This window comes from Ptychodera flava (genome assembly GCF_041260155.1).
Source record: "Ptychodera flava strain L36383 chromosome 23 unlocalized genomic scaffold, AS_Pfla_20210202 Scaffold_23__1_contigs__length_28996876_pilon, whole genome shotgun sequence".
NCBI lineage: Eukaryota > Metazoa > Hemichordata > Enteropneusta > Ptychoderidae > Ptychodera > Ptychodera flava.
This window is the reverse complement of record NW_027248277.1, coordinates 22,725,162-22,753,069: the sequence shown is the minus strand read 5'-3', so window position 1 is coordinate 22,753,069 and position 27,908 is coordinate 22,725,162. Positions and strand designations below refer to the sequence as shown.

The window sequence follows — 27,908 nt, the reverse complement described above, 5'->3', positions numbered from 1 at the left end:
TTTCAAGGCCAATTGGCAGTTTTATTTCATTGATGTTACTTATTGCTATATTTCATGTTTTTCAATTAGATGAAAAAATCTACCATTCTCATCTTAGGTATATGACGGTTGTGAAAGGCAGCTTTTTAAATGTCAGGTAATTGCTAATTGGCATTTTAGGGTATTTAATATCAAGGAGATATGTCAATTGCTATCAAACAAACGGTTGTGATGAAAATCGGTCAAATAGTCCCCACACTAACAGATGTATAAACTAAAAGACGGCTGGTAGTTTCTTTAGGGTACTTTATATTTTGTATGATCTTTCCAAATTTTGATTTTGTCAGTGGAAAGTCTGCTCCCAATCAAATGAGTTGCAACCATTCACATATTCAAACATTCACGGGAAACCAAAATCGACAATTAACAAATTATAAATATGACATTGGAGCATTTTCATTTCCTTTTGCGATCACATTAAATTTCTTTGGGTCTGGTTGACAAACCCACCACCTTTACCACCACGATGGCAGCCCCTAGGTTGTTTTCAATTTTAATACTATCCAACCCAATTCCATAAGGAGCAATAAAGAGTAAAGTTCCTTGCTCAGAGGCACTACACTACTGGAGTCTCGAACTCACCATCCTCCGACAGTGAGTCCAGCACTCAAAACACTGCCCAACAGTGCCTTCAGGTCTGTTTCAACCCTCTGTGTAAGCAGGGTATGAGACCGAAAATCCACGAAAAATCCATCTGCACTTCTTGAACGAATCCCGAATATATCCTTCCCTCGGACTGAGTGTTTCTCTGTTGTCAGTATCTCCGACATTCTTCGAGTTTAAAGCTAATAGAATAGAAACAATTGAAACAGAAATATTAATTATCTGTAAAGACAAAGACAAAGAGTGAAAATATCTACTGTTATAATTTTTATCGTCAGCTATCTAGTTTTTAATTTTTCAATGTTTACGCAAACGGAGAACTATACAAATGTTTATGCACTAAAATGCATCGTTTATCATCGACGTTTATTAGTTTTTTTTTAATATGAGAAAGTGTTATCTAATTTTACAACTGATTAAGTTAGTGACATGTTCTCTTTCACCGTGTATAAGTTATATTTGGAAATAATGAAATGATCAACAAGTAGATGACTGCTTCAAATATAAACATTTTGACTATTCACAGCCTGTTTGAATATTGTCAGTAAACGCTGCCTACATCAGAAAAGCTCTAGCTGGATTACCCCATCCCTAAGTACAAGACCGACACTTAAAAAGCCTGTAATGCTATAACTTGAATTAGATAATTTTCACTATTTTGTCTATAGGGTCAACCATTGTGTGTTGTTCTACTCCCGGAAGAATGTTGATATACGCATTTTTTAAATTACACTGTTATTGTTGTCAAATGAATTCAGGTCTGGACTAGAATTCATATGTAAACAAAAACAGTGAGTTTTACAAAGATACACATTATGCTGACAACCTGAATAGAACGTGTTTCAACATTCTTTCGAATAATAAATACGGTTGATACACACAGAAAACAAATTATAAACAATTTCAAAATTTGGCATTACTGGCCCTTGAAGAAGACGACGATAAATGAGGGTTGTGCATACATAGGTTCATTCACATTTGCGTCACCAATCTCCTTGGTAATAAGCTGATCAGAAATCAGTTCCTCAATCTCAACGCTGCTTTCCGTACTTCGAACAACTGACAGGTAAACAATACAGATTGATCAATGCAGGCTCAAAATGAGCAGCAGTAATTTTTTTATTAACACGGAATTTATTCTACGTTAAGTAATTATTTTCACAATAACAAAGAAGAGTCGATGTTGTTCGCGAGTTCTGAATTGTTTATTACTGCACTTCGACAAGTAAGAGTTAATAGCAAAACGAAAACCCCACTCCAGATACAGCACCTCACTGATTCTGAGATGAATCACTTCAAACTTGCCTTCACTGTATGTTACAGCTGATATTGCACATAAGAAGGCACTTTAATGGTCCGAAAAACAAAAATGCTGGTGTCAAACTCTGGCAACTGTGCAATAACTTAATTAGTTTGTGTGTGAGTACCCTTCTTTGTTTGTTTGTTTATTTGGTTTTTGTCTGGTTGTTAGTTTTGGTTTGATAGAATCTTAAAATGCGTAAAAATTTAGAACAAAGTCATTGAATAAATGTTTTGTTTTCTCTATGGGCTCCATAACCATTAATTGTAATTTTGTTCCGTTATTTGTTGTTAGAGTTTCTTTGATGCTGTTGTTTTATGTTATTCTTATCAAAGAAATCAGACATGGCAGGTTTTTCAGCTGTAAGGACAGCTTGTTTAAATGTTCCGTATCCAGAGAGCTATGGCAAAATCCGTTTTAATGGATTCTTACGATATACAGTAGAATCTATGAGGAATCCATAAATATCCAGCACTTGGAATCCAGCATTAGAATTAACAATGGATTCCTTCTGGATTTCAAAGTATTCTAATACAATCCAATATAGAATCCAGCAAAATCCTTTGTGGATTCAGCTCTTTTGACATAGTATTTGCGTTAAATCCGATATGACGTTGACAAATCCCTCGCCTTTTGTAAGTACAGTTTAAACAGATGATTACGATGGCGTGAATTCTCGAAATTACAAGACTTTGACTTTGGCTTATTTATTCTGTTTCTAAATTCACTATAAACATCAAGGTCAAGGCTCAAACTAGTATTGTGGAAACAAAGAACATTCAAGACTTTACTGATACTTGAAATTCAAAATGCCCGCCATCTCTCAGTCAACTTCAGAGGTACAGTACTTTATAGTGTGGCTTTTGTTATTTGATTTCAGTTGTTATGAACATCGGGGTAAAAGAGATAAGTTGGTACGATGAAAAGGGACAATCTTGGATTTATTGACTCTGAGCTTCTAAATTACAAGACATAGACTTTGGCTTGAACATTCCTCATGAGAATTTTCAATCATGCTCTGTAAAAATCAAGGATGATCTTTTGGGATCACGCTGAAAATTGAGCTTCATGGAAACGAATAATCTAGACTTTAATGACACGTACAATTCAAAATGGCCGTCATCCCTAAATCAACTTTATTAATTTTTTTGTATTTGAAAAAAACTAAACTTGATTACTAGTTACCCCATTAGGTTCAAAATGATTCTCTAAAGTCGCAGACCAAGTGAATGTGGTAAAAAAAAGATCAATCGGAATACCAGTATTTGAAGCGGATTCCACAAAAAGAGCAATTAGACAACAATACAGTTTCAAAGAAAGCAACTGAACATATTACTCTGTTGATAGTGTCTATCCAGGATCAGACATTTATGAAGTCACATGCTAATTTGTCGACAATATAATTAATGACGTATTATTAGAACAGGGGGAGAAAATATTCAAAATAATTATGGCATTACAAATACGTGTAAAACTCACCATGGCTATTAGTGATTCTGTAAACCTGATTGGCCCATCCTCCACCTTTACCATCACCTGCACAGTTAGTAGACCGCCCATACTTCTGATAAGTGTTCTCTGCATCTGCACTCGATGCACACCATCCACCATTCTGCACCGCAAATGTGGTGAATCCACGTGACACTGCAGCTTCTTTGCATTTCCTGATGGCATCGTTTCTTGATTGGTAGGACCCATCTAGTCTATCATCCTGTCCTTCCAATGACAGGATTGCTCTATTTATGGTGTCAGTCCAACACCCGAGATTTACTAAGTCCGAATCTAATTTGATGAGAATGATTAACATAGCAATCTGATAATCAATAAGGGCAAGCTTATCGACAAGAATCACATAATAAATTTATAATTTAATGCGTAAAGTTTAATGTCTTCTTTAACTCTGTTACGCAGCGGCTTTAATTAATAAATATGCTGTATTGTTAGTGAAACTCCTTGTTGATGCTCGACATGTACAGAAGTTAATCTCTTATGGATTTTTTCATGTCAAATGTGTTCGACTATGTTAAATATTAATGTCTTTCCCTGACTGACTATATTAAATGTGGTGAAATGTGTTGAACTGAGAATTTGAGATGATAAAGAGACTAATTACAGCTTCCAAAATATTTTTTTTAAATGCACGTGTTTACAACGTTATACTCAGAATGATACTTCTGTCACGTTATATTGTATTTTTCTTTATCAAATGTTATTTATCTTCACAAAATTTTAGAGAAGCTACCATCATGTGTTTTATGAATTTCAATCAAATGTACTTTTAAGTGTAATCAGGTGAAATATGTAATCCACAATTTATGCTAGTTTGAACACAAGGCTTACGTAAACCAGATTGGCAAGATTGGCCAACTGAATAAAATACTTTTAAAATTAATTTCACATTGTCTATTTTCTCCTTTGAAGAAAATCCTCGATACTCACCAGGTCTATTTAGCATTCTATAAACTTGATTCGCCCATCCACCACCTTTGCCATCTTCGGCACAGTTGTCAGCTTGTCCGTATTTTTTGTAGCTGTCTTGAGCAATAATACTGGATGCACACCATCCGCCGTTTTGTAGTGCGAACACCGAGTAACCTCGCAAGAGTGCAGCGTCTCTACACTTCCTGATTGCATCTCGTCTTGTGTGATAATCTCCATCAAGCATGTTATCCTTTCCTTCTAATGATCCAATAGCCCTTTTGCTTGTGTCTCTCCAACACCCGAGATTCTCTAGAACTGCAATTACATAAAATACTCGTCATTTATTTACAAAACTGATTTTCTTACATGCGTATTTTATAGGGTCATTAGTTTCTCTTAAAAGAACTTCTATATTCACTGGTGACAGAGGAACTTTTTGTCTATGTTAATATTTCTTGAAATAACAAATGGCTGCACTAATTTAAAGTATAATTTTAAGATTTTTTCTCATACTATTATGGTGTTAAATCAACAACATCAAAAGATACACGTCTAGAATAATTCCAGAAACTATGTCGAAAGTTAAAACAATTTCATACTGAGCAAATAAAAGTTCTGGCAACGATATGATACGGTCAAACGGTTGCAGAAAATTGTGCTAACTCCAAAGCATTCACACATCACCAAAAGCTCGTATTGGAAAAAAGAACGTCAGAAAACCGTTAAAAGACTTTAAACCAAGTGTTAGATATAAGTTTAACCTTGTGCTGCGGCATTTTGTAATACTGACGTGTTTTGTAATAACTTACGCAAAATGTAATAAGGGGTATCAGCATTTTGTAATAACTGACGCATTTTGTAATAACGTCTGCAGTATTTTGTAATAAACCAGTCTACGCGTTTTGTAACAAGGGTATCAGCATTTTGTAATAAAAAATTGTCTACGCAAAATGTAACAAGGGTATCAGCATTTTGTAATAATTCGCACTTTGTAATAACAGTTAACGCATTTTGTAATAATTTTAAAAACTTTCCCCAGTTTTAAAGCATTAACAGATATTTTATTGACTTTGGAATGGTATTACAAAGTGTGTGTTTACTCATTAAGTAAGAACAAAAATTGATCGCTCCCTGACTTACATTTCAAATTAGAAAGACTTAATTTTAGATAGCTGTCAATCAGTATTTTTACCAACTGATCATCTGAGGCAGGTAACTACTAGATTTTGACTAGTTTATTATTATATATTTGAGAGAATCATTGGTATACACAGTCAGTTGATTTATTAAATAGAGGATAACGACATTCTTTCTGATGTATTGCAGACAACCAGCAATCAACAGGTAGATACACAGATAAAATAAAATATAATAACATAAAATAAATTATTATACATCTGCCTTCGAAAACAATACAATCGAGCTTCCTTAAAAACGGGCACGTAACGGGCATGCAATAATCCTTTACTTTCATATCTGATGATAAATAGTGCGTCATTGAATGGCTCCATACTGAAACTCCACACTGTAAAGTTAAGTGTTAAAGGATAGAACACCAATTAAACGCCTTTTTGTAACACTTTTTGAACGCGTCTAGACGTTCAGAAATTTAACACTACGTGTTCAACCAATGTTCAATTTTTAACACACGTGTGCAGATTTTGAACACTTCGTGTTCATCAGACATTATATTGAACACCATGTGTTCCATATCTGAACATACGTTGCACATGAAATGCGTTCAAAAAATTGAACGCATTTACGCGTTCAAAGGGCTGTAACACTTTTTGAACGCATGGACGCCGTTCAACGATAAGTGTGTTAAAGGTTAGAACACATGATATGCACTTGTTGAACACCTTTAATTTTGCGCGTTCACGGGGTGTTCAAGCCTGGAAATAACAAAACAGACCACTTATATAAAGTAAAATTATTTTATTTAAAAATACACAAAAATTCCTTTAGTAAAATACAATTATTTAGTGTCAATTGGGCACATAAACACCGTTGGTGTTTTCCTCTGACAAACTTTACAAAGTGGCCATATGGCCACTTTGTAAAGTTTGTCAGAGGAAAACACCAACGCTAATTAACACCTTCCTATCAAAACATAAACAAAAGAAAATCCCCATAAACACTGTAGATCGTTTTCAAACAATATGAACAAAGTAGTGACAAAACAGGTTTTACTTATTGTGGATTACGTTATATGTTCATACTTGCAAAAACGTACGAAAACATCTGTTTGAAAAAGCTAAAAATTTGGCTTACTTGAATATATCACATGTTGATAATTCCTTATGTCTTAAAAATGTCTGAAATGTCTTTAATGTCTCAAAAATACAATTTCGTGTATTTCATCATAACTTGTAGATAAATCCCCGGAAACCTGTACTCCAAATATTAAATGAATCGTACTGGCCGTTTTGAAGAAAACGCTTGGGATGTAAACATTTGACGATGATGCCACACATTCACCTATGATATAAGGTCTACGTCCTAAACAGCAAAGCTAAGATCAGTAACAAACCGAGAACAAATACGTCTTGATCTAAAATATAAAATAATCAAAGATTTGGTAGCAGGCTATGATCAACTAAATTTTACTGGCATAAGCCTTCAAAGACGTGAAGTCTCCTTCATCAGATGCCAGGGTGCAATGAAGATTTGAAGCAGAAAGCGACAGAAAATTCAGAGTGGAAATTTCAGAAAATTCCGAAATTTAGAGTGTACATTTTTCACTGTGAATTTTCTGTGGTTTTCTGCTTTAATTCTTCATTCCGCCATTGCATCTGATAAGGGCGACTACAAGTATTTGAAAGCTTATTCGTATTCTCCAGTAACATTTAGTTAATCATAGCGTTCTGGACATAGCTCAGATAAATTCAGAACAAAAATACAGAAACTTATCAATTCAGTTACTAACCCTCGAAAGTTCAAATCTACATCAGAGATGAACTGAGGTTCTCAAGCTTGTTTCCAGACAGCTATCTGTACACTCATATTCTTCAATTTCTGTACCAATAGCTTCTGTAATAACTCTTCGATTTCACGTTCATCCAACTTTTCACGTCCTGAAAATAATGCAACAATAGATAATATGGCGACATGAGACTTCAAATGAAAGACAATTCGGCCTTATTAGGTTAAGGAAAAGGGGTGACCTTTGTATGCAGTGCCTCTTTTATTGGCTTCTTCGTGTCATCAACTGATGAAAAGTAAAAGCAAAGTCTACTCTCATATGCTAAAACAATATTCTTCGATGTTTAACTAAAGTTTTAAATTTACATGCGATTGTGGTTACTAAAAGACATGTGTTAGCTGTGATTACGCAGCGGTAATGTGGCATATCGATCGCGCTCGGGTCAAGGGTCATCGCTCCATTGATGACCCTTGACCTGAGTGCGATCGATACCCCATGGCCCAAAACACTGCTGCGTATTCGCAGCTAGTGTATGGTCCACCAGCCACTGAAAGAAATAAAGGTTTCTACACGTAGTTAAGCTTTTTCAAAGTACAATACAATTAATTTCGAAGGATAATAATACAGATGCTTCAAAATCCAATACCTTATAATATTTTGGAGAGAAAACTTACCCTTTCTGGTCTTGCTTTCGCATGATCACGACTTCAGCGTGCGCTTACAAGAAAAATGTCGCAACTTCCGTTTTGATGCATCATGGGATAAGAAAAGGCACCAAACTTGAACACCAAGTGTTAAGAAGTAGAACGCCTCTTGCACGCCGATGTTAAAATTAAAACGTTCATGGTGGTTTTTTGATTTTCTTTTCAAAATTTCAAAATTTCAACCCGTAATAAACGTGTAAAATTATTTTTTATACTTCCTTTTTTAGAAAAAACATGCTTTCAGCAATTGTAGACCGGAAATATTTTCCACTTATTGTGAAATTCGTTACACCGAAATCCGTGTACGTATGCCGGACAGCGAGGCAGTAGTAAAGTTAATATAGCCATTGTAAAGTAAAAAACACAAAAGATTGTTAATTGTTTCACAGTATTGTAAATTTCTGTGATGCTGAGTTTTTGAACACTTGGAGGAGATAGTTGTTAACACTACGTGTTCAGGTTTAGAACATCATTGTTCATAATATGAACACTAGTGTTAACAATATGAACACTAACCGTTCAAATTTGAACACCGACATGTACATTTTGAACGCGTAAAGACGCGTCTAGCGTCCGCTATTTTTACAGTGCATACTGTACTTTGAAAATAACTTCTGATAAAAGAAAGAGAAGTAAATGTATTACGACTGTTTGAATGGGAAAATATTATGAGGTAATAACGAAAGTTCACCAAGACCGCACTGTACAAATATGGCACGACATCTCGCTGCTCGGCTCGTACATCGAATGTTGGATGAGCGCGCGATGTAAACAAAGATGGCGCTACCCTTAACCCGCTCGCAGTTAAGAGGGCGATGCAGAATATGCCTCTAAATTGTATGGAATAATGCATCGGAAACGACGGGTGCATATATTCTTGATAAAAAAGGAGATGTATGATAATAATTATTACGAAAATACCGCAAAGTAAGCACTCAGACATTAGTGCAACGCATCGCCCGACGCGCTAACGCGCGCTAATGACTACATGTATGTGTCTTTATACATTCTTTGCGTTATTTTCGTAATAACCTTAACTATACTGAAGTAATCTAACGTAAACAAAACTAAAACTAAACAAAACTAAACTAAACTAAACGAAACTAAAATAGTCAGAATAATCTGATGTTTTAGTGATTTGACTTGTTTAGCTACTAAGCTGGAAGTATATCTGACCTGTTGAGTATGTATGTATGTATGTATGTATGTATGTATGTATGTATGTATGTATGTATGTATGTATGTATGTATGTAGTATGTATGTATGTATGTATGTATGTATGTATGTATGTATGTGTGTATGTGTGTATGTATGTATGTATGTATGTATGTATGTATGTATGTATGTATGTATGTATGTATGTATCTATGTATGTATCTATGTATTTATCTATTTATCTATGTATGTATCTATGTATGTCTGCATCTATGTGGGTAGGGAGGGGGTAAGGGAGGAAGGGAGGAAAGAGTGCCTGAGTCTATCTATTTAATACTATATATCTATCTATCTATCTATCTGTCTGTCTGTCTGTCTGTCTATCTATCTTTCTATGGCTGTTATCATTTAATGATAATGGCAGATATTTGTCAGGTATAACCAGTAGGATAGCGAATCGAATTTAGCTTAATAATAGTATTGCAGGGCAGCTTATCCTAGCTCGTTGGCTAGACAAATTTCACCATTGGGCGATAGCGTACATTCAAAGGAGGAACACAACAGGAAAGAAATAGATCTGAGAAAACAAAACCATGGCTCAGTAGATGTGAATTGTCACCTTTTACATACAAGGAAAAGTGGCTGGTCTGTCGATAGAGCTTTATTTTGTCCTTGTCTATGGGATGATTAAAATAAATTATCATTCAGTATTTTAATTGACTGCTTCACGTCAGTGTTTATCAGTATATTTTGATAAGTATCAGCTGTCAGCATTGACATATTAACGTGCCCCTCCCATCTTATTACCGTGAATTATCGACAATCAACTTTAGAGAAACACATATCATACGTATAGAAGTTGCTAGAATACTGCAACCTTTCGTACATTTATTTTCCACTTTAACCTTTACTTTGCACCCTAAGGCCCTGGGGTGGAGTTGACATTTGGAAGTATCATCTAGCATGACGTCTGACTTCTTAATTAACAAAGACTGTCCCCCATACCATTATATTTTGGAATCACCATAAAATACTTTGTCCCAAAAATATGCAAATTATGGTCACGTGACCTCATTAAGTATTCAAAATGGCCGCCAATATATAAAATATTGTATTTTTTTAACATATTTCTTTATTTTCATGGAAATTCCTCATTAATTCATCATTTTTCATCACCAAACCTGTTTTTCTATCACGTCAGCATGGACTGAAATGAAATTGTGACAAAAAAATTGAAAAAAACACTAATATTTTGTATCATTTTGACCTGCTAAGTGTAATGTAAACAAAGGTTCTGTATAAGTGTTAGGTCTGTCAAAGCATAATGTAACATAACAATGACAATGACACACTTGTCCCAAAATATGCTAATACTGGTCATGTGACCTAATTAGGTACTCAAAATGGCCGCAAACCATATAAATTTATCACTATCTTTACATGTTTTCCAGTTTCCAGTAAAAGATAATCAATATTTTATCATATCCCAATGCTAAATCACATTTTGTAGTCCCATTACCATGGACTTTGATGAAAACTTTATACATTATGATAAACTTTACACAGATTTGATAAACCTTACACAGATTTTGTCTTCACTCATAAGTCAAGAATTACACACAGCGCCCTTGAATAGGGGTCAGACAGGTCAAGGTATCCTATTTTATATCTTCTGACTATTGAATTTATCAAACTTTGTCCACATTTACAAGATATTTTTGAATTGTAGTATTACAATTGCCCCAAAAATATGCAAATACTGGTCACATGACCTCATTAAATATTCAGAATGGCCACCAGTATTCTAAATTTACAATGATTTTCACATATTGCTTCTCTTTCTGACGACATTCTAAAGAATTTATCACTTCCCATTTCTCAATTATGTCTAAATGTATATTAGATTCTGTTGTCTACAACTGATGGTTCCAGGAAAATGTTTGTAACATTTTTATGAACTCAATAAAAGCTTCGTTCAAATCACAGTGTACACTAACATTACAATCATTTTGCAAAACTCAGAATTTGATTATTCGAGTTTTACAAACTTCATCCAATATACATGCAAAAACATAAGAATACATAAGTTTATTGTAACCAAAAAACAATATTTATCGTTTATCTTTAGTAAAAAAAGTAAAAATAATGTAGCAACGCCCTAAAAATCAGACCAAAACCCTCAAATGTCACAAGGGAACCATTTCTGGATAAGGTGGGTTTTGTGGCATGTACATCACTGTCAATGTTGATGATTTCGCTGTCTTTTATCATCTCCAAGCCTTCTCTTTTCATCCACCAACAGTAACATTGAAGAGAAAAAAATGCAGAACGGTTTGCAGTATATTGTCTTTTCAAAGTACAGTACTGTATGTAAAACCTACTAAAACTTTCTCGGTTTGTTTTCTCAATTATAAATAGCATACAATAAATCTCATTCTGTCTTTAATTGCATTTTGACTGTCAACTCAGACCCCCTAATATGGCGTTATTATGATAACCTAGCCTCGGTAGTGAGATATAATATCGACATCATTATATGCTATTACATTTTTGCGTATTCAGAAACCACAAAGAATTTTGAAATACATACAATATCAGCGGATGTTTATAATTATTACAAAATGCGTTAACTTATGTTACAAAACGCGTTTTATTACAAAACGCTGATACCCTTATTACAATCGCGTAAACAATATTTTATTACAAAATGCTGATACCCTTATTACAAATGCGTAGACCATTTTATTACAAAATGCTGATACCCTTATTACATTTTGCGTAAGTTATTACAAAATGCGTCGTATTACAAAATGCCGCAGTACATATAAGTTTAACCTCTTCATGACATAAACTGCCCTTAAATTTAAAATAAAATCCTGTGGCATATCAGGTTGCTCCATGTAACAATTCTTTGAGACAAGAAACATAAATGAGCATATCTAGAAATCATTTTTGAAACATATAATAAAATTATTATATTGTGAACTAATCCACAGTAACTGGAATAAGAGATTAGAGGGGCGATAAATGAGGATTGATCTCACTTACGTCCAGTATCATTTGCTGCACCAATTTCCTTGAAGATTAGCGGTTCCGAACCCTGTTCCTCTATCTGAACGCTACTCTCCGTATCTCGATCTGCTGACAGAAAGAGAGCGAAGGTGAAACAGAGTGTATATTGCTCTGGTAATTTCCAATAGCTTGATCAATGCTAGCTTCACAGTGACCATGAAATGTGTTGTACGACAAGTAGATTACTGCCACAACAAAACAAAACAAGACGAATTGATGTTCTTCGTGAGCTCTGAAAAGTTATTACCACACTTCGTCAAAAACAAATTACTAGTAAAACGAAATATCTCTCTTGATACAGCACTTCACTACTCCTGAGGTAAAGTTCTTTAAAATTGGCTTTTACTGTTTTTGATTGAACATGTTATTCATTTGAAGACACGTTGGTAGTCTAAATTATGCTTCACTCTGGCAACTTTAATGTAACCTGTTTATTTACTTTTCGGTGTTATTCTTAGCTTGCGCGATAATTTATTTAAGATCTTTGCTTGTTCCCTTGATTGTGTTTGTTTCTTTGTATACTTTCGAGCTAATGAACCTGATAATAAATAAAAATTTGGAAAAAATAAATTTAACTTGAGTTTTTCTATGACCTCTATTTCCTTTCATTTTTATCTATTTCCAGCATTTGTTGTCACCGGCAGTATCTTTCAACATATAGTTTCTAGTTCTGCTCATCAAATGAAATCCATATGGCAGGTTTTTAAGCCGTAAGGACGCCCTGTGCGTGTAACATCCCATATAATTTTGAAGCACTGACTTAACCCTTTTAGCACTATATTTTTTCCGAAAAATATCAGGGCAACATTTTACAAACTTTATGAATTTTCCGTAATTTTCCTATGATTTGTCACCTGATGAACATAAATCGTCATATTTGGCTAGACTTTTTGAACACAATTTTGGGAAAAATCAGAAACAAACTGTCTATATCTGAAAGAAATTGTTGGCGTTATATCGCATAAAGGCAAAAAAATGTACTTTGACTTTCAAAAGGTTAAGGTAAAGTCTATAATCCATTTGTCTAGAAGAAGAGAGCAAAGTCCAGTAAACAACGTGTCGCCTTGACAAGGCCAAGACCTTTTATAGTATATAATTTCAGAAGAAGAATAAAAAAGCATTGTTTTACTGGTGCATGCACCTAGAAGTCACAATACTAAGAATTTGGCTCAAAGTCTTTTCAAGAAAATTTTAAATCACTTTTTTTCAAAACCAAGAATAAACATTTTGGATCATGGTGCAAATTTGTACTATAGCAAATGGTAACCATTTGTTTACTGACACTTAAAAATTTAAAATGGCCATTATTGATTGTCAACTTTATGGGATTTATCATTTTCAAATAAACTAAACCAGTGCACTAGTTACCTCATGAGTTTCAAAATAAGCCCCATAAGTTGTAGACCGAGTGAATATGTGGATTTCTATTTTAATACAAATACCGGTCATTAATGCGCATCCTATTAGAAGAAGAGTAAGAAAACAAACTCGTTTCATAGAAAAGAAATAAAGGTATTGCTCTGTTGATAGTGCCTACCCTATATCCGATATTTTCAAAGTCCGAAAATAATTCGACGAGTATAATGACATATTTTTAATAACAATAGGAGAAAAAACTTCAAATAAAATACGGCAAAACCAATACGTGTAAAACTCACTATGGCTATTAGTGATTCTGTAAACCTGATTGGCCCATCCTCCACCTTCACCATCACCTGCGCAGTTAGTAGACCGTCCATACTTCTGATAGGTGATCTCTGCGTCTGCACTCGATGCACACCATCCACCATTCTGCACCGCAAATATGGTGAATCCACGTGACACTGCAGCTTCTTTGCATTTCCTGATGGCGTCATTTCTTGAATGGTAAGAACCATCTAGTCTGTAATCCTGTCCCTCCAACGACGGGATTGCTCTATTTATGGTGTCTGTCCAACATCCCAGATTTTCTAAGTCCGAATCTAATTTGATGAGAATGATAAACGTAGTGCAATCAATAAGCACTAAAACGTAGCAATCGATAAGGACAGGCTCGTCGGCAGATTATTAGTTGAAAATTTAAGGTGTCACGCTCAATAATAGTATACACTGGAATTGTTGGTAGAACTCCTCGTTGACGGTCAACATGTAAACGAGTTTATTTCTTATGGCTCTTTTCATGTCAAATATGTTTTAGGAATTTATATGTTAATATATTTCCATTGTCGACTTCATTTAAATGTTGTGGAAATTGTTCAACTCAGAATTTGAAATGATGAAAGTACTAATTACTGCTTCCCAAATGGTTTAAAAGCACTTTTTACAACGGGTTTAAGAACAATGAACGGAGGGAAATTAGCATAAAGACAAGAAAAATAATTCTTTAAAGTACAAGTGCAATCTTGGTCACAAAATCACAGATTCAATGCACCAATGTCTATTTCAAGAATAGTACTTATGCCACGTTATATTCTCTTTTCCCACATCAGATGTTACTTATCTTCACAAAATGCTTGAGAAGCTACCATTAAAAATATTTGTGTTTAATGAATTTCAATTAAATGCATGCTCTTGAGTGATTAGGTGAAAGATCTAATGCACGATTCACGTCAATATAATCTTAAGGATTATGTTAACTGAACAAAAAAGCTTTTTAAAATCATTTCACATTGTCTATTTTCTCCTTTAACGAAAGTTCTCACTACTCACAAGGGGCATTTTGTATTCTATAAACTTGATTCGCCCATGCACCACCTTCACCATCTTCGGCGCAGTTGTCAGCTTGTCCGTATTTCTTGTAGGTGTCTTGAGCAATAACACTGGATGCACACCATCCGCCGTTTTGTAGTGCGAACACCGAGTAACCTCGTAAGAGTGCAGCATCTCTACACTTCCTGATTGCATCTCGTCTTGTGTGATAGTCTCCATCAAGCATGTTATCCTTTCCTTCTAATGATCCAATAGCCCTTTTGCTTGTGTCTTTCCAACATCCAAGATTTTCCAGCCCTTCAATATACAGGAACATTCTTGTGATTTATTAAAATACTGATGATATGACATGTGTATTTTATATTTTCATTGGTTACTTCTAGAAGACCATCTACATATACTGAGGACACAGCGACTTATGTATATGTCTACATTTCTTGAAAGAACAAATGACACCACTAATTTAACCAGTTTTTTAAATTTCATCTTATATTAATCTGATGTTAAATAAGCAACATCTAAAACACACTGTTCTAGAATAATTCCAGAAACCTTGTTACTTTTTTAAAAGTTTGCATGTTCAACCAATAAAATTTATGGCAACGACATTATACGATCAAAGGGTTACAGAAAATCGTGATAAATCCAAGGCATTCACACAGCAGCAAAACCTCGTATGAGAATAAAGAACGTCAGAAAACACGCACAAAGACTTTAAACCCAATGCTACATATATGTTGTATTGCTTCATGACATGAACTGCCCTTAAAAAGAACAAATCGTGTGGCATGTATCAGATATACTAGACAAGAATCAGAAATAAACATTTCTAGAAATAATTTGTTAAAGTAATCATGAAATTATTATTTCGTTAACTAATTGACAGTAACTGGAGTAACATATTAGAGAGACGACAAATGAGGATTGTGCATACTTACGGTTAATCACGTTTGCTGCACCAACCTCCTCGACGATCAGCGGGTCTGAACTCTCTTCCTCTATCTGAAAGTTGCTCTCCGTATCTCGAGCTGTTGGCAGAAAGAGAGTGAAGGTGAAGCAGAGTACATTGCTCTGGTAATTTTCAATAGCTTGTTCAATGCTAGCGTCACAATAAGTATCGCTGATCTTTTTATTGACCATGAAATATGTTGTACGACAGGTAGATTACAACCACAGCAAAAAAAACCAGATGTGAATTGAATATGCTCACGTGTTTTACAACAGGTTCATTAATAGTAGTACGCGTCACAGAACAATCAGATATCTGTTACATCACTATATGTAGCAGGTTTTATGAACTTCGAACAGTACTCTCAGAGTTTAATCACTAATTACAAAAACTTTATGTAATATGCAAATGAGCTGTTAATTAACTTGACACTGCCCAATGCTTCATGGGACAATTAGATATCCATCAGATCAACATTTGTAGCACGTTTCATTGAATTTAATGCTGTAATATTAGAGCAATACCACTAATTACAAAGTTAATTCAATATGCTAATGAGTCCTTAATTAACTTGACACTGTCCAATGTTTCATATCAGAATTAAATATTTATCAGATGAATATCTCTAGCAGGTTTCACCAAATTTGGTGCCGTAATTTCAGAGTTATATACCTAATTACAAAGTTTATTAAATATGCAAATGAACCCTTAATTAACTTCACACTACTATATACTTTACAAATTAGTCAGATATCTGTCGGATCAGTATAGGCAGCAGTTTTCATCACATTTGATGCATTTATTTCGCAGTTATATGACTAATTATAAAACTTCATAAAATATGCAAATTAGGTATTTATTAACTTGACACTGTTCGATACTTCTCAGTACAATTAGATATCTATCAGATCAACATCTGTAGCAAGGTTTATAAAACTTAGTGCTGTATTTTTGGAGTAATATCACTAATTACAAAGTTCATTAAATATGCAAATGAACCCTTACTTAACTTTATACTACTCAATGCTTTACACCACAATTAGATATCAGTCGGATCAGTATCTGTAGCAGATTTCATCACATTATGTGCAGTTATATCGGAGTTATATAACTAATTATAAAACTTCATAAAATATGTAAATAAGCTTTTTATTAACTTGACACTGCCCAATGCTTCGAAGTATAATTAGATATATATCAGATCAATATTTGTTGCACATATCATCAAGTTTGGTGTAGGAATGTCAGAGTTATGTCACTAAATAACACTAGTTCATTAAATATGCAAATGAGCAGATAATTGACATGACACTCACACTATTATCATGATGTTCTGAGATTATCATCTGTGAAAAGTTTCATGACATATTGTGCAGTATTTCTTGATATATGTCTACACTGTCATTACCGTCTCCATAGGGAAACCATTGTACGGAAAACAATGATATTGCATAACTTCATTAATATGCAAGCAACACTAACCAAAATCTAATCAGTTCTTGCAAGTAGCATATGGTACCTGTGTACCAAATCTGACCTGAATCTGTTGAGGAGTTTTTGAGTTATCGTGTAAACAGACAAACAGACACACACACTCACACACACACACGGGCAGAGAGACAGACATCGCTATGACATTAGCCCACGTGTGTCAACACGTAAGCTAATGATGTTCTTCATGAGCTCTGAAAGGTTTATTACTACACTTCGTCAAAAACGTTACAAGCAAAACGAATATCTCTCTACGTCAGAGGTAAGGTGCTTCAAAATTGTATTCGACTGCAGATATTATGCATATGAAAACACTTCCATGGTCTGAAAATATATAATTCTGTCTCACTCCGGTAACTTTACAATAAATCGTTTATTTACTTGTGTGTGTTGTTCTTTTCTTGTTAATTTTACTTCTCTGCTTGTTTATTTCCTTATTTGTTTGTGCTTCTTTGTGTTTTGAATCAAATAAACCTGATAATAAATTGCAATTTGGAATAAAATCGATTACATTTTGGTTTTTCTCTGTGAACTCCGTTGGCTGTGATTTTTAATGTATCCCCAGGTTTTAATGAACATCGGGGTCAAGGTGCAAAGTTGGTATTATGGAAATAAATAATCTTAAATTTACTGACATTGCGCCTATAAATAACAAGGCTTATGCTTTCACTCAAACTTTCCTTAGGGAAATTTGCTATCATGTTCTTTCAAAAGCAAGAATGAACATCAGGGATAAGTGTTGAAATTTAGTATTATTGATATAAACAACCTTGACTTTACTGGCACTTACAAATCAAAATGGCCGTCATCCTTTAGTCAACTTTATTATATTTTCTTATCTTCAAAACAAAAAAAAAACAAAACAAAAAAAAAAACTAGTGTACTGGTTACCAAATGAGATGTAAAATGAGTCAAAGATGTCGCAGACCAAGTGAATATGGTAAAAATATCAGTCGGAATGCCAGTCATTTAGGCGCATTCTATAAGAAGAAAGGTAAGAAAACTATTCAGTTTCATAGAAAGCAACTTAAGGACTTGCTTTGTTGATAGTGTCTATCCAACATCCGACATTTTCGAGTTCCAAAGCTAATTTAACGGGAATAATCAACGCCGTATATATTATTTAGAACAGGGGGAGAAAGAGCTTCAAATAAAATATGGCATTAAAAACACGTGTAAATCTCACCAGGATTATTTGTGATTCTGTAAACCTGATTGGCCCATCCTCCACCTTCACCATCACCTGCACAGTTAGTAGACCGCCCATACTTCTGATAGGTGATCTCTGCGTCTGCACTCGATGCACACCATCCACCATTCTGCACCGCAAATGTGGTGAATCCACGTGACACTGCAGCTTCTTTGCATTTCCTGATGGCGTCGTTTCTTGATTGGTAGGACCCATCTAGTCTATCATCCTGTCCCTCCAGTGACGGGATTGCTCTATTTATGGTGTCTGTCCAACATCCAAGATTTTCTAAGTCCGAAGCTAATTTGATATGAATAATTAAGGAAGAAATGGTATTAACCAGAGAAGGACAATCCAATCAACAGGAAGAGCATTAAATATGAGGTGTGGAGTGTTAGTGAAACTCTTCCCTGAACCCCGACATGTGAGGCACTTTATTTCTTACGACTGCTCTCATTTAAAATGTGTTTCACAACCGGTACTGTGTTAACATTTTTGCAATATTAAATGTCAGGAAATTTGGTTTTCGAAGAATGTGAAATGATGAAAAGACGGAAAACAGCTCCCAATGCAAGTAGCTGTAACCTTTTAACAGTAAATGGTGAATGCCACAATACTCACCAGGTCCATTTGTTATTTTATAAACTTGATTCGCCCATGCACCACCTTCACCATCTTCGGCGCAGTTGTCAGCTTGTCCGTATTTCTTGTAGGTGTCTTGAGCAATAACACTGGATGCACACCATCCGCCGTTTTGTAGTGCGAACACCGAGTAACCTCGGAAGAGTGCAGCGTCTCTACACTTACTGATTGCATCTCGTCTTGTGTGATAGTCTCCATCAAGCATGTTATCCTTTCCTTCTAATGATCCAATAGCCCTGTTGCTTGTGTCTTTCCAACATCCAAGATTTTCCACCCCTGCAATGTATAGGAAAATGTTTGTCATCTATTACAAAACTGAGTTTATGACATGTACATTTTATGGGGTCAGCGATATCCTCTAAAACACTATCTGAATTCACTGTTCACACATCAATTTATGTCTGTGTTAGCATTTCTTCAATAAAAATTTGGAGCACGAGTTTTTTTATTTCACATTACTTTGATGATACATAAGCAACATCAACAGAAATTAGGTGGTTTTATAAATGTTGATTGTTCAGCCGATATAATTTTTGGCAACGATATGATGTAGTCAAACGGTTGCAGAAATTTGTGATAAATCCAATACGAAAAAGGCAGGCGTGTAACAAGGCAATTCATTGGTACCAATTGGTCATATGGTGATTCCGAAGATGAAAGAAATTTCGTGAATTTGTTGCCAATTGCAGAATTATAGACAATGTATTATGTCTTATGATTTTGACAGTCGCCGAACTTTACTCATGCCAATGAATGAGTCATATATGCCCAATAAAAGTTATCTTATGGCGATTTTAACAGTAATGTCTCCCCGCATTATCTCCAATACATCCTCTAGTTTGTTGTCAGTAATAAAAAAACTTTATTGCTCTTTTAGGCCTCAGACCCATATCTCCCCGCATTATCTTTGGACATTAATTTACATAAGCATAAAGGTTTATAGAGAGAGTACGGAATCTATGCCCATCTAGGTAAATAAGTACTTCTTCAATTTTAATGCTGGTATACCGGATCGATACAAACAAAGTGATAATCATCCTCAGTCTACGTGGATCCACAAACTTTACAATTTCTCCTCAATTCTCCTCTTTCCTCCCAAACTGCAAAACCTACACCACATTTTCTGAGACGAGCGAGCGCGATTTTTAATTTGAAACAAATATCCTATGTTAACTAATGTTCAGTTTAAAAACATGTTTTAAAATTACAGTATAAGGAAGTTTTACTTTCGCAGAAGATGTCTGAGAAGCGCTTGTGTTTGAAAATATCACTTAACACGATTGGAACTAATTTGGGATAATTGGATCTTTATATTTTTCAAATTTCTCAAAAATGTTAGGTGCCCTATAGTTGAATGTTGCGATATTACAAATTACTCATAAAAACAAGTGTGTAACTTAAAAAGAAAAGCAGATGAGCTTACATTTGCAGATTAAATCGACATTACTTCACCATCCTATTATCCCAAATTAGTTCCAATCGTGTTACTTGTTTTTTGTCATAAATTGTACAGAAAAAGATCAAAATCTCCTCGACCTTATCACAACCGATAATCTCCAAAAATGTGTCCATACAAGAAACATTTGTCCTGAGTTGCCCACGATTCTTTGCCATTTTTGTTAAGTGTCACTGGAAACTCGGATATTTGCTACTCTGTTTGAGGGAAATTTAAATAACTTCAACAACTATAAAAGTACTTTCTTGAAAAGCGTAGATAAAGATTGGGGATCTTCCAGAATCACCTGAAATACTTCAACAACTATAAAAGTATTTTCTTGAAAAGCGTAGATAAAGATTGGGGATCTTCCAGAATCACCTGAAATACGCGCATCCGGTGTGGATGATATTATTCCGACAAAGGCTTTACAATAATTCAACAACTATGACGACCTCTGTGATAGAGGTCAAGTAGTCTACTAAAGAAAACTGTGGCACTTTGGGCAAGGAATCTGTATTGCTGTCTGTTCTATGCTGCTTTGTGTATGTGCTTATAACAATTGAATATGTATTACCAATTTTCACGCAGTGTTATCGGATTACAGACGGGTATAGTGTGATTACTTTTCTTTTCAATTCAGACCTTTTTGTGTACTCTTAGTAGCTCAAGATTTTTCGCAAACATTTAACTTACATAGTAAACAAAGAAGAACATAAAAGAAGTATTTTGAATTAGAACGATCACTGTTAGAGATGAACTTAAGTTCATTTTTCAGTAAATGAAGTACATGTGCATTAGTGATCTTGAAAGGAAACTTCAAGAAGAATCATTCCTGAACTTAGAACTCATTATTTTATGTATTCTATCAATTTGTTTCTTTATTTGTTGTAAATATCTAATGAGTTTCACTAACCGCCAAAGAACTTTGCAAACCTCGCAAACATGCCTGCGCCTTGGATTCTACTTCCCTGAAATTGCCAAATATGAGTTGATATGCAGATATGACCCTGTAAGGCGCCCTCACATAGGTGCCGAATATAGTGTTTGCTGAATGGGCAATTGCCAGTGTAGCATGATTGGACTTATATGATATATCTGCAACAAGCAAATACCCCGAACACTTATCCGGGATTTTCGAGACAAATTAAAAGAAAATATAAGCTGCAAACGAGATTGTATGAGAGTTCAGGAAGACTATGCACAATTTAGTTCAAGGATTCCGTGAATATTTCTATAAACATCAAAGACATCTTCATCAAAACGAATTGATATACAAATAACTTCGATCGATACAGTCTAGCAATAGGTTACTTATTAGTATTGTGTGTAAACATTTAACATGCTACGTTATCTACTTGACTGACAAAAACATCCTGTCAGTATCAGGGAACGGTGATAAATTGCACATATTGATCCGATCATACTTGATCACCCCATCATAAATTGTGGCATTTTGTATTTATTTCTTACAACATATATTGGCTTGACATTTGATTGTTACAAATACAAAGGTAGCGACAACATGTTTATAGTTCACTGCCTCTGGTTTACGCAGACATGCTGATATCACGTTAGTTTATGTTCATCTTATTGCGCGGTACCATTTAAGTAGAATTGGGGAGGGGTAATATTCTATATGTACTTTATAGCTAGCGAGGCAATTATCGCTACCTTAAATACGATTTTCTACCTAATGGAGTAGCTGAGGTAGATGATTATATTTTCAACAAGGCGGATTTAGTAAGGTAAAGCATACAAGATTTAGATGTAATGTTTGAGGGTGTACAGGAAATTAGTGTACAATGCATCAATAATAAAACGCACGGACGGGAATCTGGCGACCTGAAATACAATATGAAATGTGACAGTGTCTCATTTTGTACAGCTATCCATGACTTGTACCTTAGGAAATACGGAAATTAGGCCATTGATATGTAAATTTTTGAGCAATGAAAGCAAATATGTGGCATAGGATAATGGTCCTACATACATTCAGTCATAATCCCAAGGATTACTTACGTCCAACTGTCAATGAAATTTTGCGAGACGATGCCGTTCCACTGTTGTTGGTGGCAAAGCATTGATATACGCCATCATCACTTTGGCTGGTTGGGTTTTGAATTGTTAGTGTGTCTCCTTCTGAAGTTACAAATTTACCATCAATCTGCCCCTCTTGGCCATCAATCTGCCCCTCTTGGCCATCTATTTCCCACTTATATCTGTAAACATAAATATACATGATACTTAATTATTTGCATAGGCATTGGCGGTGATTCAATGACAATATTTTGCTGAGTACATGCATGGCAGAAAAACATTACAAACATGATACACTGTTGCCTTGAAACGTTATCTTACGCACTTAGATCTAACAATGCCGATATAAAACATGTTCTTCTTTGAAATTAATTAAAACACATGTTTGAAAACCAAACCCTTATATTACATCCTGCTGCCAGTGGTTAGCATGATTTTAATTCTTGAAAACCATTCTGGAATGACAAAGCACACAGGTAAAATTATTGAAATGAAGACTAAGTTGCAACTGTCCCTCACAAAGTAACAATGCCCTATGACTGGAGATATATCTATAATTGACCCTCACCTATAAATATCGGAATCATGCCTTTTGATTTTCGACTTTGAATAATGCGCTGATCAAGTTGTTGATTTTAAAACAATTATTTTACTGCCATAAAGGAGATTTAGGGAATATAATGAATATAATAATTTTTAATGTCCATGGCAAAGGAATTAAAATGCTAAACAGATGCTAATTTGAGACTATCCAAGTTTGCCGATAACTTTACATTGAGAAGTGTATAATATATATTTTCATCACCATGTACTGCTTTTATTTCAGTTTACATATTTTATCATCTGCCCATGACCTAAGCAGTGTCTCCTCTATAGACAGAAAATGAATTATAAACCCTGATACTGCCTGTTCACGCCATCATTTGTGTGTACTCCAACTAGTTTCGAAACGGCGGCCCAGTATCACAACAGAGAACAAATTTCTATGATATGTTTTGTTAAACAGTTGGAGGTTGATATTTCCGGGAAAATTGGGAGAACAGCGTTCGAGCATGAGCTGATATTTTCTTTTTGTAGCAGATACTCGTACGATACTGTCGAAGCGACGTCCCAAGCTCAATGTGCAGGGATCGGTTGACTCAAAAGGTAAACTTGTTCTTTGTACGTATGTCAAAACATACAACGAATTATTGATAAGTTGGTTAAATTTCACTTTGTTTAATAACCCAATCGATAGAAAAAATAGATAGAGTTCATAAATACTATATTCTAAATTGCCATTAACTTATTCGAAAGTGCCATTAACTTTTGAGAGTGTGATTTTCGACAGTAAGATCACATCATATGCCAATCGTGATCGGATATTATTACTTTTATTCTCACCTGCACAGTCATATTTAGCGTAGGGTGTATGATATAAACGTAATCAAAATGATCTCAAATTTACAATAATTGCTTCATGAAAATAGCAAATGATGAATATGAAAATGATATATAGGCTAGTCAGTGTCATATCTGCAACATGTTAATATAAAAATTAAATGACCTACATCGGTTGAGGCTGTCCCGCCGCTACAGACAAGACGATGTCAAATTCTCTTTGTTCAGGCTCTTCAACTCTACTTGGTTGAGATATCCCTGATGTTGTAAAGTGGAAAAAAATAATTAGAGACGTCAAGCAGAAAAATACGTTGAACATAGAACTTATTTTACAGGTTGCAGTCCTGAGTTTTCGAAATTTGTTCGCGGCACTAGAATGTACAAGTCTTCCTCGATGACACATTCCCTTCTTAATCAACTGTTTATCGGCGCTGTTGATTGAAGTTTTGGACTTTGGACACTTCATGTGTATGTTCGATTCAAAATTGCAAAGAGGAGTTGTCCTTGTGCAATATCTCTGTTGGGGCTGAATCTGTAAGTGATTTCAATTGGTCATAGTGTCTCATTTCGTTCCGGAAAGGTTAATGATATCTGTGTGATATCACCAGGATTATTTTGTGTTGCGCTTATCGGCCTAACCAATTGATATTATGTTGGTATTATGACGGTAGGATTGATTATGTCTAGTGTACAATATTATTACATAAGATACCTGTAATATAAATGTCAGATGACTTAGTGGTCTTGATAAGTGTAATTCTACCACCGGTTTAAATCGTAAAACATCACTTGCATACACTTTGAAAATCAAGTCATTTTGAACCAAACACCATCTTTAAGGGTTGCATCTTCATACAAAAACTGCAGCGATAAATATGGTGAATCCCAAGTATAAGTCATGCCAAAGCTAGCGTTCCGTTTCTGAGACAATGGGTCTTTCTGTCTGTCTGTCTGCCTGTCTCTGGCTCTGTCTCCGTCTCTCTGTCTTTCTCTGTCTCTGTCTGTTTCTCTGTCTGCGTCCCTGTCTGTCCGTCTGTCTGTCTGTCTCTCTGTGTCTGTGTGTTTCTCTCTGTATATATATATATATATATATATATATATATATATATATATATATAGAGAGAGAGAGAGAGAGAGAGAGAGAGAGAGAGAGAGAGAGAGAGAGAGAGAGAGACAGACATACATTGTCTGTATGTCTTTCTGTGTCTCTTATATATATAGAGAGAGGGAGGGAGACAGATAGATAGATAGATAGATAGATAGATAGATAGGGAGACAGACAGATAGATAGATAGATAGATAGATAGATAGATAGATAGATAGATAGATAGATAGATAGATAGATCTGTCTGTCTGTCTATGTAATTACACAAACTACTTTTTATTTCCTTAGACGGCAGTTAAAATCCTTACTTGCTTAAGAAGTCACATTTGTACAACTTTCACAAGATATTACAGGAAAAGAGTAAGTAAGCCTGGGTATTTGCAGTGTGAGAGAATTTCAATTTCGGTGTTCCAAATTTGTATTTCCGAACACAGCCTAAGGCAACCCTTGCAGAAACGACAATTTCCCTTTTTGTCGAGATTCAATTTTATTGGGTACTTGATACAAAAATCGGATAGAACATCTGTAAGACGTTATGTAGGATTTGACAGAATAAAATGGCACGGGGACAACAATGCAAGAAGGTCAAACATTGCTCCTGGCTTATGTGAATGCCCATATTCCCTGACGACATAAGCATGGTAAGACTAGCATGCTGATATAAAGTAGGCCGGTTAGCCGTTAAAGGGATCACGTGACTGGGCGAAACTGACCTTAGGCCATATCCCTAAGTCATTCCTCCGTAATATATTCCGGGAAGGTTTTATAGTGACAGTCATGTAAGTACATTACAATATTCCATATTTTGATGAGTGTTAGTATTAAAAACAATATGGCGCTGATCTATTAACGTCGTCTGCTTGATCAGTTGCCAAACTCAACCCCCTCACACAAATAAACTAGTGAGATAAGACCCTCAAAGGTTATTTTATCATGACGTGCACAATAATTTATCCCTTTACTATCTTCAATACATCCGCTGTTTGTTATGTTCACCGGTGTGGTGTAACGGGGTCAAGTAGTTGGCAAAGATAAACGGTGGCACTGGGGCCTAAAAATATGTATTGTCGTTTTATCATATTTTAGTGTACCCTCCTGTGCTGAAGATTATTCGAAAACTGTTTTCATCACACGAAACTAGCGAAAAGGAATACTAAAGATGTATTTAGAGATGGGGTCGATCACTGAAAAAAAAGATGTTTAGTTTATCATTTAGTGATTGGAGTATATGTACATAAATGATCTTAACCGACAACTTTTTAAAGAAGCAGATGTGAACTCAGAGCTCACAAAATTTTGTATTTTATTATATATTTGTTTGTTGTGAATGCCAAATAATTTTTACTGCCAAAAAACGTCGCAAACCTTGCCAAACATGCCTTCATCTTGGATTCTTATTCCCTGAAATTGCCAAGTATGAGCAGACATGCAGATATGACTGAGCAAGGCGCCCTCAGTTGCGTGCAGACGATAACTTTTGCACAGTGGGTAATTGCAAGTGTAGCATGATTGGACTGATATGACGTATCTGTTACAAGAAAATACCCCGAATACAAATTTTTGACCTTCTCGACAAATAAAAGAAGCTGCAAACGAGATTGTCCGAGAGTGCAAGCAGATTATGCCTAATTAAGTTTAAGGATTACATGTGTCTGCCCATGAAGAACAAAATCATCATCATCACATTAAAATGATATACAAATAACCTTGGTCGATATTGTTTATTGATAGCTTACTTATTAGTATTGTGTTAAATGTGTATACATGCTCCTTTATCTGATTGGCTGACCACAAACATCCTGTTATTGTAAGGCTGCAGTGATAAATTGTTGTTATTGATCCTCTACAGTTTGATCACCCTGTCATAAAATGAGACCTTTTGAGATGAGTATCTGACACAATACATTCTTTTCGTCAGCACATGTTTGAACTCTACAAGCCTTGGGCGTGTGTCATGTAGCTTTGGTACGTTATCATGCCATAATCATGCCATTCTAGCGATAGAGTAGCTGCTAAAAAGACAACTGTTTCTATCGGTCGCCGTGCTTTAAGACCATGAGTTTCTCGTCGGCGTTGTGTACTCCCGAGCTGACCTGACCACTCTCCCAGCCGTCTGAGCGATAGCCGATAGGGACTCCGGTTTTTAAACTCAAGGCTTCATATTACCTTCAACGCGAAAGCGGATACAAGGACTGACGCAGAATAGTCCCGAGCATTGCTGCAAAGTTTAAATAGTTGATGATTCATGTTGAGTATTTTGTAGACTGGGGATTAAAAATGTCGAGCAGAAGAAGTGACTAAGATTAATAATTAGCACAAGCGCAGGTGTCGAAAAATATATTTCACAAGGGTTTCATTGTGAGCGAGGATGATACAAAACAAACCGCATAAACAGCGACAAGGAAAAAAAACAAATTATACGCTAATCTTAGAAGATTGAAAATCAGAGTCGCACTTTGGTTTGCTGCAACTGTCTCTGTATAACATTAGTGCTGTTGGACTGATTCTCCTGATGCTAAATTTTTTGCGATACCGACAAGTGCCTCTGGAAGTCTCTCCACTTACCTTGGCTAAACACCCCGGTAATGGTGATAGCGAGCACCAGCAGACGTATTTGGTTGAACCCAGCCATCGCTCTGTCGTGAATGGTTTTGAGTGGGCTAGCAGCACGATTTCAAGTTTTATGCACTGGCGGACAAGCCCGTTGATCAGGTGATCTGCTTCCGGACGATTAGACTGTGACCGACCCTCGGTATCTGAATGTCAATAAA

At 35.3% G+C, this 27,908-nt stretch overlaps 1 protein-coding gene across 5 annotated transcripts; it reads right to left on the bottom strand.

Moving 5' to 3' along the window:
- On the bottom strand, window positions 1-27,860 carry LOC139123621 (uncharacterized). Of its 5 annotated transcripts, none has more exons than XM_070689783.1 (13): window positions 27,703-27,860; window positions 24,203-24,290; window positions 22,635-22,834; window positions 19,157-19,453; window positions 18,533-18,835; window positions 15,845-15,934; window positions 14,907-15,203; window positions 13,877-14,179; window positions 12,195-12,287; window positions 4,382-4,678; window positions 3,422-3,724; window positions 1,609-1,701; window positions 1-824 (listed from the first exon to the last, which is right to left on the bottom strand). In XM_070689783.1, exons 1-13 carry the CDS (start codon window positions 27,767-27,769, stop codon window positions 682-684), a joined length of 2,574 nt encoding a protein of 857 aa, XP_070545884.1. In that variant the 5' UTR covers window positions 27,770-27,860; the 3' UTR covers window positions 1-681. The 5 variants fall into 5 exon arrangements, with proteins under 5 accessions (XP_070545884.1, XP_070545885.1, XP_070545887.1 ...); XM_070689784.1 differs by having other exon boundaries at window positions 12,195-12,284; XM_070689786.1 differs by having other exon boundaries at window positions 15,093-15,203.
- Window positions 27,861-27,908: the final 48 nt, after the last annotated feature.